This window comes from Canis aureus, chromosome 4, assembly GCF_053574225.1.
Source record: "Canis aureus isolate CA01 chromosome 4, VMU_Caureus_v.1.0, whole genome shotgun sequence".
In the NCBI taxonomy this organism is placed as follows: domain Eukaryota; kingdom Metazoa; phylum Chordata; class Mammalia; order Carnivora; family Canidae; genus Canis; species Canis aureus.
The window spans coordinates 9,843,534-9,859,831 of NC_135614.1; the positions used below are offsets into that span (position 1 = coordinate 9,843,534).

Here is a 16,298-nt window from a genome sequence, read left to right on the forward strand (position 1 = left end):
ACTTCTTGTAATTGTTTCAAAATACTTTTGGTTTTCCTTCTTTGAAAATATAGTACTTATAAGAACAATGATTCTGATTTTTTTTTCTTTTTATTGCCCTTTTTTTAAAAAAGATTTTATTTATTTATTCATGAGAGAGAGAGAGAGAGAGAGAGGCAGAGACATAGGCAGAGGGAGGAGAAGCAGGCTCCATGCAGGGAGCCTGCTCCAGGACTTGATCCTAGGACCCCAGGATCACGCCCTGAGCCAAAGGCAGACGCTTAACCACTGAGCCACCCAGGCATCCCTTTACTGCAGACTTTTGTCTGCTCCTAAGTGAGGTAGTCCTTGTACTTTGTGTCTTTATGGTACTTTACGGTACTTTTGAAATGGCCACCTTCATCTAGCTGGCAGCTTTAGCACTGCCTATATGCTTAATGCCTCAATCAAGTCAGTGATTAATTTACAATCTGAAATAATTTTCTTTAGTGTATTGAAATTAATAATCCAAGATTTGAGCTTATTCTCCCACAGTTCTTTGTGAAGAAAAGAGCAGTTGTGTCTGATTTGGGAGGTGTTAACTGCCAGAAAATTAAGGAAGTAGTTACAAACCTAACTGTATTTTTGACAGCCAGTAAGACTTGAAGATTGTCAATATATCTTTCTTAATGGAGGAATCAGTTATATAAATATGTGACATAGATCTTACAGCTCACCGCACTTAAATCGTTGCTGTGCCTTAGAGGTGGCAGGGAATCGGTAGAGGGACATTTTATAATGAGAGTTATTTCCTTTTTTATTCTGGCTATGAGGAAGTTAAGGACCAAATGTTATGCTCAGTCACGGTAACTGTGGTAACCCTATTATATTTGCTTGATCCTTTTTCCCTAAGCCTTGATTTTCTGTGTGTGTTAACACATATCGTTTTGTGGCAGATCTCTTCCAACCTTCTTTAAGGTACACGCAAGTAAATTTGCTAGCTTATTTAGAGTGCAGAGACTGAGGCATAGAGTGATAAAGAGATTTATTTTTCTCCCCCAGCCATGGCCACTGTGGCATTGCCTGAAGGATCCTTGCCTCTTTTGCTTCCTGAACAGCATCTTTCAGAAAGTTTTTGGTTTAGGAGTTGCGTTTTGTAGCATGAACCCTATGTTGATGATAGCTGTGGTATTTGCATACTCCTTAACTTTCTCAAGTAGATCTGTTGTTATTAAGAATTACATTTACCTTTTAAAAGACCCGTACCCTGGTAGACTTGTTCAGCTTTGGTTAGTGAGGGTTTGTTTTCTTCCTCCCTCTGGATGAAAGATATATGGCCTCGGTTTTAGAACCTACCTTGGGAGGAACTTGCCTACAGGAAGTGGGAGAGCGCTTTGTGTATACAGACTTTTCAGGAAGTTAGTTCTACAGCGTGTAGACATGGCTTGGCTTCATTGCGCTCCCTAAATACTTGGCCAACTGACATAGTTTTGAAGCTTCCCCTTTTCACAGTGTGGTGTTTTAAAGAGATCATCTTATCCTTTCGTTTGGGCTTGTTACCTTACAGATAGAATAAATGCAAAATTTACTACAGTGGCATAATCTTAATACTTTTCATTTTGGCTTAATGCTTTCTAACATTTTCCTTCTGTTTTTTATTTTTACCTTTTACTGAAATGTGACATAGATGCAGAAAAATGTATCGCTTACTTCTTGACTTTTCACAAACTGAACAACCTAACTAGAAAGAACCCCAAATACATAACTGCTATCTGTTTTTAAGCTTGCTAATAAAGTCTTATTCCGTAAGTATACGGAAGTATACTTGTTACCGTAGTATCATTTGGAGATAATTTTGTATGACTATTTCTGGCTTAGTTACCAGCACAGTGGATTTGCTCCACTCAGGTGATGATGTTCCTTGTGTCGACACTCAGAAGTCCTGGGTTAGATGATCCACCTCTTCTGCATGGAAGAGCAGTTGAGTACTCTAACAACCTTTTTCCACCTGTGTTTGGGGTGTTCCAAATGACTCTGGTGGTGCCTGGGTGGCTCAGTTGGTTAATTGTCTACCTTCGGCCCAAGTCATGATCTCAGGGTCCTGGGATCAAGCCCCATGTGGGGCTCCTTGCTTGGTGGGGAGTCTGCTTCTCCCTCTCCCTCTCCCTTTCCCCTTGCATGTACTGTCTCTCAAATAAATAAATCTAAAAAGTGATTCTGTTCCCTTTTCACTAAGGGTTTCACATTATCACCTAGATGAGCTTCAGCTTTCCCAGTAGAACTGATGATATTTGAAAGCATGTGTAGGTATATGAGAAAGTGTTCAGCTCTTAAGAGGATGTGCCACTTTGAGCATCTGATGTGTGTTCAGTCCATGCTACAACCCCAGGCTGTGAGTAGCCTTTGCAGCTAAGGCTGGCTGCTCACTTTGCTGGCTCTAGCACCCCCCAACCCCTGGTTCTGTTCTGGATCAGTGCCACATCATTTGCTTTCCTGCCTCTCTTTCTATTCTGTGCAGCTGACCAGCTCCTTTTCTTTTGGTTTTATACATTTTTTATATGTGCTTATACTTTTGTGTGGGTTAGTACAGCTTTGATCAGATTATATTCATGCTTGGTTATAAAGCCATTCTGCCTCTTTAAGATGGCTTTTCAGATCTTTGTTCTAATGGATTAATTATATGTTGACTTTATAATCTCATTTCCAGTGGGCAGCCTTTATTTTCAAGTTGTTTTATGATAACTTACACATCTCAGATACAGATGAATAATATTTTGTTAAAACAAAAGAAGCATATGAATTCAGAGGAGGAGAACTTTTCCTCCTATTACTTTTCCTGCTATTACATTCTAAAAGAAACTTACCACTTGGGACCATCCACCACCTTGTGATGTACAAGGTCCTCGACAGTGGTTGTCTTACAAATGCAGAAATTGATGAAAGCAGAGGCAGTATAATTGATCCTGCCTAACGGCTACTTGGCCTTCAGGCAGCTCCTCCAGCCACAGTGATGCTTGTTGCTTTTCCCAGGTCACCCTACACCTAGGACTAGGCTTGCCTGACTTCCAAGTGCTAACCCATCCATGGGGAAAGCCCAGTCATCCTTGTTTTCAGGTGAACTTGGCACACTTTTATAACTGGTGGTCAAGTGGTGAGTGCAGCCAGCTGCTGTTAAGCTCCTTATAAAACATCTTCCTTTAGGAATTGGCTCTGGGTTTGCTGTTAGCAAGGTTTCAGTCCATTTTTACCTGCAGACGTGAACATATGGCAAATAGATGGTACTTCCCAAACCACTGTCTCCTCTCCTTACTATGAGGTTGATTTGATTGAGAAGGAAACAATCAGAGAACTTCCACGCTTCCCCACCATCATAGAAACAACCTACCTGCAGCTCTGGGGATAGCTTTTGCTTCCAGGGTGGGGTTGTGGGAGCCACACTGAGTGTAGCACTCTTCCTGTGCGGGAGATCTCATTCCCTCTCGCCTCCCATCAGTATACAAATGGCTGTAGTAGCTCCTGTCCTGAAAAAACTAGTAACAAAGACGGGACCACACATCCGTCCATCCGCCTCTCATCTCTGGTTCCTTTACAACAGAATTCCTCAAAGGAGATGTTTCTAGGCTCTGTCTCCACATTGCCAATTCTTTCTTGAACCTACTGCGGTCAGCTCCTTATGTCTCTACCAAAACCAATCTTAAAATCAGCTGTCTGTGGGGTTTGGGAGGACAGGAAAGAAGTTTGATGGCATTGTTCTACATAAACAATCTCTTGTTAGGACCCAGCATTGGCAAAATGAGTGGTGACAAGTGGACCATGCATCTCTATTGGTGTGGTGTCCTAGAGCAAGGATGTGGCAAGTCTCAGCTTTGCAGTTTGTCTTGTGACCGTAAACACATCCATTAACACTGAGCTCATTTCCCCATGCGTGTGATAAGCCTAAGATATGTTCTACCTGCCTCAAAGAATGGAAGACCAAAGGAAGGAGTGTTGTGAGAGCATTTTGAAAGCTGTAAAGTGCTATGAAAACCAAAATAATGTTAAGGAAAGAAGGAAGAAGAAATGAACAGAGTGTGCCTGGTTGGCTCAGTTGGTTAAGCATCTGCTTTTGGCTCAGGTCATGATCTCAGGGTCCTAAGCAGGGGGAGTCTGCTTCTCCCATTTCCTCTGCCCCTCCCCCCATATACATGCTCTCAAATAAATAAATAATCTTAAAAAAATAAATGAATAAGAAAACCCTCCAATAGTTTTAATATAGATATGTGTACAGTGAACCCTCAAACGATGTGGAGGTTAAGGGCACCAATCCCCCCACACACCATAAAAAAAATCCGTGTACAACTTCTGATTCCCCCAGAACTTAACTACTACTAGCCTACTGTTGACCAGAACAGATAGTTGATGAACACGTTTTGATATTCTGTATTATATACTGTATTCTTAGAATAAAATAAGCCAGAGAAAAGGAAATGTATTAAGAAAATCATAAGGAAGCGGAAGTACATTTACAGTAGTATACCATATTTATGTTAAAAATCTGCGTGTAAGAGCACCCACACAGTTCAAACCCCTGTAGTTCAAGGATCAACCCTACTAACATTTAACAACCATTTCCTGTGAATTGTGGGCAGTATATCTTCTCATAAAAGCCCTAGGAGGGTATGAGGTGGTAGTTGTTCCTGTTTTACAAATGAGGAAACAAGCTAAGAGGTACAAAAGGATTTGCGCAAAGTCAGCCAGCCAGTGAGGCATCTGATGGGGGGTCAGACTGGCTCCGTGTCCCGCGCTCTCAACTGCTCTCTTGCTTTGCCTCCATACTAATTGTTCTTCCTCTGACTTCACGTTTAATTAGATTTCACTATAAAAGCTGGTTCTTTGAAAATACTGTCTAAAGTTTAGACAATTATCTAGCAAGACTCATGAAAAATGAAAAATATTTGACATTAGGGATAAGGGAGTATAATGGAAAATGAAAATCGTTGTAATAACTATAGCTTTATGGCAAAGATGTAAAACAAATGTTCTTCAAGTAGTTCTTTTTTTTTTTTTTTTTTTCAAAGGTTTTGTTTATTCATGAGAGAAGCAGAGAGAGAAGCAGAGACACAGGCAGAGAAAGAAGCAGGCTCCCTCTGGGGAGCCTGATGCGGGACCCAGTCCTGGGACTCTGGGACCATGCCCTGAGCCGAAGGCAGACGCTCAACCACTGAGTCACCCAGGTGCCCCTGATAGTTCTTTAGAAAAGACTTGGTAAATTACCAACTTGGTTTATCCTCCTCCTCTTGAATGTCTTGCCCCCACCAGGGTCAGCTCTTTCTTCTCCTTAGACTTAAGCTTCCTGAGCTGTCATTGAAATCCTGCCTCCATCCCCTGTTTACTCATCTATTGTAAGTTAATGATTATCAAATTCATATCTGTAGCTCTTATCTTTCTCTGGAATTTCCTAACTACAGGCAAGACAGCTTCTAGTTTAGTGTCTCCCAAGCACTTGGCTCTTGACTGGATTCTAAAACCATTCTTCCCCTTAAACTTTCCATTTCCGTTCATGGCACTGCAGCTTCTGTCACTACACAAACTGGAAGCCAGTGCTTTTGTCCTCTGTCCATGCCAAAGTTTTCTCAAAATCCTGTCCTTTTTACTTATGTACCTATTTAGAGTCTGACCCTTCCTTTTAACCCAGTAGTCTCTGTCTTTGTTTAGACTTTTGCTGTGGTCTCCCAGGTGGCTTCCCTGTTCTCGTCTTATGGCTCTTCTCTCCTCACACGACTGACCGTGATCCTTCTTTTGCTTCAACCTTTGGTGGCTTCTTAGTATCAAGGAAGACAGGGAATGAATGACCTGGACACCAAGCTTGAGCAACAAGAAAAGGAAATAAGGGAAATTGGAAGCAGTGCCTAGAACAAAGTCAGAATAAGTGAATTAGAAACAGAGGAACAGTGGAATCAATGAATAGATCCAAGAGTTGGTTCTTTAAAAAAGAGTAAGGTAAATAAGTCTGCTAAGGCTAACCCCTAACTAGGAAAGCAGAAACAAATGTATGTTAGGAATGAGGGATTGTGTGGACAATTGTAGAGGCCATTAGAATTAAGACATAAATGTGGACAAATCCCTACTAATAAGATTAAAAATATGGATCAATCAATAAATGCCCAGGAAAAAAAATTGCCCAGGAAGATGATCCAGAAGAAAAAGATGAGATTCTGTATTGTGTTTTGAGACTATTTCTGTAGTAACTAAATTTTTCTTGCAGGGCTCCTGCGTGGCTCAGTCTGCTTTCAGCTCAGGTCATGATCTTGGGATCCTGGGATTAAGACCTGGAGCTCCCTGCTCGTTGGGGAATCTGCTTCTCCTTCTGCCTCCCCGCACCCACTCCACTCATGCTTTTTATATCTCTCTCAAATAAATAAATAAAATCTTTAAAAAATATAAAATAGGGACATCTTGGTGGCTCAGTCAGTTAAGTGTCTGCTTTCAGCTCAGGTTGTGATCTCAGGGTCCTGGGATCAAGCCCTGTGTTGGGCTCCCTGCTCAGTGGGAAGCCTACTTTTCCCCCTCCCTCTGCAGCTCATCTTCCTTGTGGGTGTGTGTTCTCTCTCTCTCTCTCTCTCTCTCTCTCTCTCTGTCAAATAAATAAATAAAACCTTTAAAAAATAAAAAATAATCTTATTTGTATTATCTGAGCAAAGAGGAAAACAGAAGGTATTCCTAATTCTATGGAAACTTATACCATCTAAATACAGATAGTTGGGTTGTTTATTTTTTTTATGTATTTTTTTTATAAAGTGGGTTTTTTTTTTAAATTTTTATTTATTTATGATAGTCACACAGAGAGAGAGAGAGAGGCAGAGACACAGACAGAGGGAGAAGCAGGCTCCATGCTCCGGGAGCCCGATGTGGGATTTGATCCCGGGTCCCCAGGATCGCGCCCTGGGCCAAAGGCAGGCGCTAAACCGCTGCGCCACCCAGGGATCCCAGTTGGGTTGTTTATATAAGATAATCAAAGCCATAGTGAGCTAAACAATTTTAGATTGAAGAACAAATTTAACCTTCTGTTCAAGACAACCCTGTGTGTGACTATAACAAACTGTTTTTCTTTCACAGACCCTACCAAACCAGGAAAAAACACTGATGCCAGAATTTAATATAGTTGTGAGGGCAGGGGTGGGAAGAAAGCTATAAAATAGTTATAAAAATCCTAAGTAAAATATTAATAAGCTGAAGCCAGCAACCAGTTAAAGTAATGATGTGCCTTGGTCAATTAGAATTTATATGAGAAGTACATAGATGGTTTGACTTTTTAAAAAAAATGTAATTAATCACCTTAATAAGTCAAAGGAGAAAAATCATATTATTTTTTTTTTCATATGATTATTATAAGGACATTTCCAAAAGCACTTGTAAAGTTCAGCCAGCTTTCCTGACTTAAAATTTTTGGTTTTTGGTAAAGCAAAGAATAGGAGAACCCTTCCTTTGTTTTTGTTTTTTTGTTTTTTTAAAGATTTTATTTATTTATTCATGGCAGACAGAGAGAGAGAGAGGCAGAGACACAGGCAGAGGAAGAAGCAGGCTCCATGCAAGGAGCCCGATGTGGGACTCGATCCCAGGTCTCCAGGATCACACCCCAGGCTGAAGGCGGCACTAAACCACTGGGCCACCGGGGCTGCCCAGAACCCTTCCTTTGTATGGTAAAATACATCAATATTAACCCATAGCCATATAGAGCATCTTCCCACTGGATGCTTATAAATGTTAAATAAAAATCTTACCAAAACGAGGAAATTCTGGATCATTAAATGAAGTATTAATATCTGGAATAAGCAGTACTAGTATTGAGTACTTTCTTTTGATGTTTTATCTAGTAAAATAAGATGTTAAATGAGTATAAATATTAAGAAGACCTTGATATTGTTACGTTTAAATGACACAATTATCCACCGGATAAATGAAAACATTAATAGAGCTGTTAAGAATTCAGTTATGTAGATAGGTAAAATATTCAGCTCTAGCCAGTTAAGGCAGAAGATTTACAATATGCTGTCTTTCTGCCTGGACCACTCTGCCTGTCTCCCTGTCTGCTGGCTGCCCATGGACCTTCACCTTTAAAATCTGAAACCTTCCTTAGGTCTCCCTTCACTCTGTCTGGGTCAGATCTAGAACCAGACTGCCTGGGCTCAATCCCACCTCCACTGCTCTGCTAGAGGGTGCCATGGACAAATTACTCAGCCTTTTTGCCTCAGGTTCCTTGTCTTTAAAATGGGGATTAGAAGTGTGCCTGTACCCTGTTAACTCTGTCAGGATGAGCTGATGCTACTATTCAAGTCCTTAGGAAACTGTCTCTACTGCTTCCCTTGACCATTCTGTAGTTTGTAAGTTCTCTAAGTTGCTGTGATGACATTTCTGTGTGATTTTGATTCCTGTTGGTTTCCCTCATTGAACTATAATCTTTATATAGAAGGACTGGGGTCATTTCTAGTGTTGAAGACCATAGTAGATGCTCAACAAATATGTGCTGAAACAATGATTATCCAGCAATTTTCTTTTTAATCACAACAAATTTGAATGTGTAAATTCTATAGAAAAATTGTAAAATTTCACATAGGTTAATAAAAGACATGAATAAGATTAAATTTTGTAAAGAAGGCAAATACTCCTCCACTCACTAATCTACAGTTTTAACAGTTCTAATAAAAATCATTGGGGGTTACCTAGATGGCTCAGTAAGTTAAGCATCTGACTCTTGATCTCAGTTCAGGTCTTGATCTCAGAGTTGTGAGTTCAAGCCCCACGTTGGGCTCCACACTGGGTGTGGAGCCTACTTAAAAAGAAAAAGTCATAGAGAGACTTTTCTGTTTTGGAACCTTAACAAAATGATGGAAGCTTATATGAAAGAAGAATGTTGATCCAAAGCCAAGAAACTTTTGAAAAAAAAATAAGACTTTGCTTTACATTAAAATGTATGCATTTATTATTATTTTTTTAAGATTTTATTTATGAGAGAGACAGAGGCAGAGGGAGAAGCAGGCTCCATGCAGGGAGCCCAATGTGGGACTCAATCTCAGAACTCCAGAATCACACCCAAGCAGAAGGCAGACACCAAACCACTGAGCCACCCAGGTGTCCCAAAATGTATGCATTTATTAAAGGGGTATAATATTGAAACAGTATGATACTATTCAAGTCAGATTAAGCAGATCATTATAAGGGATTAGTCTAGAAACAACAACAAATACAGGTTTATTGTAGAGAATTAAAAATTTAAAGATATTAAAATATCAGTCTCACTAAGTTTAAACAATGCAGAAGGAAATTAGTCATGGGGGAAGTGCTTATATTGTTGCATTAAAAGGGCAAGTTACAAAGTAGTGTATCACCTTCCATTCTCACAACCTAATGATAACAATGGTAGCAAACATCTTTTAGCTGCTTCTCCCTGCTAGAAACTGTACCAAATACTTTACTTTTATCTCCTTGTTTAGTTAGATCTTCTTGTGTTATCAACCACTCTTAAGCGGAATACTTTCATTGACCCTGTTTTACAAATGAAGAAACCAAAGATTGATGAGGCTGGGTCAGTTGGTCAAAGAGCTGGTAAATACTGGTAGATGACAGGAATTCAAACCTAAGCCATCTGATTTCAGAATTGTCAACCTTAATTACATTAATTACACCAAAACTTTCACAGTGATTCTCAATGTGTGGAAGTATTCAAAGTGACTTTTATTGGGGCACCTGAGTGGCTCAGTTGGTTAAGCATCTGCCTTTGGCTCAGGTCATGATCTCAGGTCTTGGGATCGAGCCCCAGGTTGGTCTCCTTGCTTGGCGGGGAGTTTGCTTCTTCCTCTCCCACTGCCCCTTCCCCCTGCTTATGCTCTCTCTCTCTCTCGCTTACTCTCTCTCACATAAATAAATGAAATCTTAAAAAAATTTTTTTTTATTTATGTTTTGTGATTTTTCTATGTTTTCTGGACTGAATATGAATTACTATTGTAATTTTTAAATATCAGTGTCCATGTAGATTGGACAGTCATCTGTCAGAGCTATTGTAGTTATATATGAATAATCTCAAAGATTCCTTTCCAAAAAAAGTCTGGAAACAGACCCTGGTGACTGTAATGTGAAGGTGGTGTTCAAATTGATAAGTCAATAAGTGGTCCTGAGATAACTGGAAAATAGGCATTCTTCTCTTTATCTTAGGCCAGAAGAGATCAAATCACGTAAAAATTAGCAAAGGAAACACATAATTTACAAAAGAAGAGATACAAATGGCCAATAAGCCAAAAGTTTGGTCTTGTGAGTGCTATTTTCAGATTAGGAAGAGATAAAAACAGAATACTCTGAGCAGAGGGAAACAGACTGTCCTCTACACTGGTAGGTAGGAATGAAACTATTACCTATTGGGTGGGAAATGGGGCAGCATATATGAAAGGTCTTTTTTTTTTTTTTTTAAGATTTTATTCATGAGAGACAGAGAGAGAGAGGCAGAGACATAGGCAGAGGGAGAAGCAGGCTTCCCACAAGGAGCCTGATGCTGCACTTGATCCCGGACCTCAGGATCACACCCTGAGCCAAAGGTAGATGCTCAATTGCTGAGCCACCCAGGCATCCTGAAAGGTCTTACCATCATTTACACCCTCTGCCTCAGCAATTATATTTGTTAGGATTCAATTTAATTGCCAAATTGGGGGAATTTGCAAAAATACAGGTCAAGCATACTTCTGAAATGCTGTATCAAGAGATATTAAGAGAGAAAGGACATCTTAATTGCCCAAAGATAGGGGTATGGCTAAGTTTCATGGAAGGGAACGCTGTGCAGCTCCTAAAATTATACAGATGGATATTTATTGAAACTGCAATGAATTCCACTAAATGGTTAAGCCCACTAAATGGAGGGATCGTTAGAAGAAGGGCACGTGTATACAACGCTTAACTGCAGTGCTTAGCATATGTTGTCAGATACTAGCTTTAAAAAGAAATAGGTTATAAATTATTATATACCCAGCTACCTACCAACAACCATTACTGGTTCTTGACTCTTGTCAGACTAAAGCCTTTCTCTTGGTTCCCAGACTCCCCAGTCTGAACACTCACTTCCCAATCTTGTATTTTCCATTTTTCAACACCAACTCCTTCCAGCCAGGGTTGTCCGCTTACTGCCCCTTTGCATTTTATCTTTGTACTTCTATATACAGACTCATGCCACCTGGAATACCCGTACCCTTTCTGTACCCAGTCCAAATCTACCCACCCTTTTAACCCGCTTGTGCCTTATGAAATTTAACCTTTCCAACTTCAGTAATTGCCCCCATCTGGGGCCTTTTTGGTATATCAGGTCTGGTCTCCAGTTGTTAAGACAGACACAAGTGAGAATTTATCTCAGTCAGTTCTCATGGCCTCTTGAATGTAATTTGATGCTCTTTAATGACTGCTGAATTATATCATACCTTTAAAAATAGTTATTGAGGAGCGCTTGGCTGGCTCAGTGGGTAGCGCATGGAACTCTCAGTCTCAAGGTTGTGAGTTCAAGCCCTGCTTTGGGCATGGAGCCTACTTAAAAAAATAAATAAAAATAATTTATTGAGACAAAATTCGCATAACGTAAAATGATCTGTTTTCCAGTGAACAGTTCAGTGGCATGGAGTACAGTCACAGTGTCTTACAACTACCCTAAAACATTTCCATTACTCCAAAGTCAGCTCCCTTACCCACTTGGCAGTGTCTCCTCCTTCCTCCTCCAGCCACCAACGTGTATTCTGTTTCCTTGGATTTATGTATTATGGTTATTTTGTATCCGTGGAATCATACAATGGGTGACCTTTTGTGTCTGGCTTTTTCACTTTCGTTTGGAGGTTCTTACATATTATTTGTATTTTGGGAGTTCTTTCACATTGTGATATCAGTATTTCATTCTTTTTTAAAGTTTATCTTTAATATTTGAGTATTTCCAAATATAGGCAAGCATTTCAGATGTAGCTTAGAGTGAATTCTCCCAATTTTGAAATTCTTTTAGTTAGCTAAAATATAGATGTAGATTTATTATTGCAGGAGGAAAGTGTTGACTAATTCATGGTGATTGTGGTCCTTCCTTCTTTTTTTTTAAGGCTGAATAATATTCCACTGTATGTATACACCACAGTTTGTCTATCATCTATTGATGGACATTTGAACTGTTTCACTGTTTGGTTAAATAGTGCTTCTGTGAAGATGCATGTATGCATACTTGTTTGAGTCCCTGTTTTTAGTTCTTTGGGGTATATACCCGGGAATGGAATAGTGGGACTGTATGGTAATTCTGTGTTTAACTTTTTGATGAACCAGTAAACTGCTTTCCGTAGTGGCCTCACCACTTTACATCTTCATCAGCAGTGCACAAGCGTTCTAATTTCTCTACATCCTTGCCAACACTTGTGGTTTCCCATTTTTGGAAAAAATATAGCCATCCTTGCGGGCACAATGTAATGTCTTATTATGGTTAAATTTGCAGTCCCTAATGAACAATGGTGGAAAGCATCTTTTCATGTACTCAGTGGCTATTTTTTGTATCTTTGGAGAATTGCCTATTCCAATTCTTTGCCCATTTTTTAATTGGGTTGTCTTTTTGTTGAAATCAAGAGATATTTGTATGTTTTGGATACTAGACCCTTAGTATTATACCTTCTTCTTCTTCTTTTTTTTTTTTTAAGATTATAGTTTTAAGTAATCTCTATACCCAACGTGGTGTTTGAACCTACAACCCTAGAGTTGTGCACTCTACCAGCTGAGCCAGCCTGTCACCCCTGGCCTATCTTTTAACATTAGATTTCCCTGGTTGACTTTGTTCTCCCCTTTATGATCTTTTTTTAAAAATCCATAGTAAATGCTGCCAGGTAGGAGATGTCTAACACAGGGATCTTAACAACTACTCTATTAATGACTGGTTATGAGGATATTTGGAAACCACAGAATGTTACACAGCTTCGAAGAGAAGGGTAGGATGACCCTTTTAGTGTTTCTTGCTTTGTCCTTATTTTGGTTTTGTGGATTCTTAACATTATAATTCATAGTTAGACACCTAAGAGGCATAAATTTAAGGTGAGGCGAATAACCAGGAATGTTTGCTTTTCAGAGTCCTCCTTTTTGAACTTCCATGACTCAGACTGCGAACCCAAAGGACCACCACCCTGTGACTCATTGCTTTCCCTCAACACTGAAAAGATTCTGGTATGCATCTTCTATACAACCTAAAGAACAATAATACTGGTTTCAAAAAGCGAAGGTCACTTCTATTTATCAACTAGGAGTTGGTTCTAGTTGGTTCTACTTGGATAAGATAAAGATAAGTCAAAAAAAAAAAAAAGATAAAGATAAGTCATCTGGTATTTAGTCACACTGAATTATTATGACTTGTGAATTGGATGGTAGATCATTCTAGGTCTCATCCTTTTTACTTTTAAGTTCTAATGAATAAAGGGAGATCATGGCTGAACGTTATTTCTGGAAACCTAATGTATTTGAAGGTAGAATATGATCTTATTTTTCCAGCCTTGCCTATGTGGATATCTTTTATGTTTTTAGTTATCGATACCAGCTAAGCTGTATAGGAGACCTCTCTACTCTGGGGATGAGTACCTGGTGCTGTGTAACATCCGACTCTGCCTACCCATGTCAGATGTCAGCACCTATGATCCTCCAGCCTTGCTACCTTAAGGTGGAGGGCTCTGTTTTTTGTTCACACTTAATACTCTGAAGCTGTGTTGTTCTTTCAGTGCCCAGCATTAACATACTGTTTCTCCAGATTTTTTCCTTCAACATCCATATAGATATTGTTTGCTTCTTCCATTTAAAATTTCCCCTTAGGATACTCTTTCTTCTTCAGAGAAAGCTTTGCCTTTCCATATAAGAACTACTGAAAAAAAGTAGAAATTGCAAGCTAAAGAATGATCAACAGATTTTACCTCATTCACTGCATAGCAGTCAACTTGTTATATGGAAAAACTTGAATTAGACCAAACCAGAATGGGCTATCTTGTAAAGTAGTGAGTTGACCATCACTAAAAACACTGAAGTAGAAATTGGGCAATCCCCCCCACCTTGGATACGCAATTATTAGATTCTTAGAATTATTAGGGACCTACCTTCTTATGGCTAGGAATTCAAATATTTTCTATGTGTTGCATTTCTAGTTTAGGATGGCACTAGCTAGTAACCTATGGGAGAAAGCTCACCAATCCTGACCTATCATTTTCCCTAGGTTGAAAATATGGGAGTTTGACTCTTCATTTCTTCATTAATTCTCCAGATATTTATTTTGCACCTATAATGTGCCAGGGGTTTGCTAAGTCAATACTGGGACTACCACAGTGAGCCAGCTAACCTTAGTCCCTGTGCTCGTGACTCCTAGTCACTAACCAGATAATTACACAGATAAATGTAAAGTATAGGGAAAGGTCAACATAATCTCCCTTAAGTTAGGGGGATCCGTTAGGACAGCTGTCAGGAATTGAAATGTAATTAGGGACATGAAGGTTGGGGCGGAGTTTGTCAACCAGTGAAGTGGGGCTGTGTACAAAAACTTCCTGGGTCGGAGCTGCTCATTGCTGTCCACAAAGGACATCTATAGATGTGGTATTAAAAGTGGGAAAGACTCTTTTTAATCAAGAAATTAATTTGTCCATACTGTACTTTCTTGCCCATGCTATATTTCCTATTTCTAGTAAAATAAAAAACACTTAGCTCAGATATGCTCTTCAGTATACTCTTGATGCTGTTTGGTAAATGATTTCTTTTTATGGGGTTTCATTTTTATTCTCTTCCGATATCTTTCTGCCCAAAGGCTTGGCAAATGAGAGACTCTCATTGAATACTGGATGAAATAATATTTTTTAAAGTACTAAAAGCATTATACGTAGACTGCTTTTCTTGGCTCTAAGCAATTTATTAAGCAGAAAAATCTTTTGCATCTGCCCGCTTGTCTGTGACTGACAAAGAGGAAACACTTGTGTCTGGTAACACCCAGGTGTACCTACTGTGATGCTCTCACGTATTGTTAAGTCTGCTGCTGCTTAAAGATGTCCCTCAAGGATGCCGCTCTAAGGCTTCCCATCGCTGTGTGGCAGCTCCAGCTATAGAGCAAAATGAGAAAGAACTAACAGAGTTTCTCTCTAGTCATCAGGATGTTAGTGGAAGAAACCAAGTGTTAAACATTCCCACAGTAGTAGAATTTTCAGATGTTACATTTTGTCTGGAGTCCTGAGTGGAATGAAGTGAGCATTCATCCTGACATGGGATGCCCTCCTGGCCTATAGTTTTTACATGTGTTTTAACTCTAGAGATAGCTTATTCTTGACCTGTTTTGTTTATTTATTTTTTAATTTAAATACAATTGATTAATATAAAGCATATTATTAGTTTCAGAGGTAGAGTTCAGTGATTCATCGGTTGCATACAACACCCGGTGCTCATCACATCACATGCCCTCCTCTATGCCCATCACTCAGTTATCCCATGCCCCACCCTACTCCCCTCCAGCGACCCTCAGTTTGTTTTGTATAGTTAAGAGTCTCTTAAGGCTTGTCTCCCTCTCTGATCTCATCCTGACCTGTTTTATAGGCAAACTAAATACCACGCTATATCTGAACGTCAGTCTAGATTTTGAGAGTATAGGGACTCTAAGTGGAAATGCCTTGTTTTTGTTATTTGAGTTGGTGAAGCCTGAGGGGCTGCAGTTCATTATTGCTAATGAACACCAATCGTTAGCTTAATACCACCTATAGTAGTTGGAGGAGCATCTCATGTAAAATTATTTGCTAATATATGCCTATAGGCGTCTGTACATTTTTTAAAAAGAGGAACTCAGTTAATTAGGATGTCATGGGGTTCTAATCCTGTGGTTTTGCCAAAAGCCACAAATCTTTACTCTCTACTATTAGCTTTTGCTGTGTCTGTATGTGTACAAGTTTTAATCATGTCTTAGGTGAATCTAGTATGAAGTAAACGTTTTAACATGTATCCCATAACTAAGTGTATCACAATTTAGCATTGACAGTTAAATCTTCTGGTGAAGTGACAGCTGTAGTATCAGACATGATTTGTCTCTAAAACATTACAGAGCTGTCATTATATAGAGTAGACCAGTACTGCCTATAAAATCACTCGGGTACTAAGCTAACTTTTTACTTTGCTTTCCCCTGGTTTCCTCCTTTGTTTTAGGTTTCCTGCCAAATGTGCATGTGTCTGTATAATTTCTTCATAGGCAAATCTTCTGCCGTAAGTGGGAGGGAGATATTCATCATCTGCTGTACTTTTTTTTTTTTTTTTTTTACTAGTATGTCTTGTTTCTTGGTCAGATTTTGTTGGTCCTCTGGTGACGT

At 39.4% G+C, this 16,298-nt stretch overlaps 1 protein-coding gene across 10 annotated transcripts in view; it reads left to right on the plus strand.

The window, feature by feature from the left end:
• TTC13 (tetratricopeptide repeat domain 13) overlaps positions 1-16,298 on the plus strand; it is an 80,719-nt gene that overhangs the window by 4,022 nt on the left and 60,399 nt on the right. For all 10 annotated transcript variants that reach the window (XR_013377592.1, XM_077894528.1, XM_077894527.1 and 7 more), the window contains exon 2: positions 13,055-13,149. Coding sequence is in view for 9 of the 10 variants with exons in the window: in XM_077894528.1 (XP_077750654.1) it covers positions 13,055-13,149 (95 nt within the window). In the remaining variant the exon portion in view is untranslated. The remainder of the gene's footprint in view (positions 1-13,054; positions 13,150-16,298) is intronic.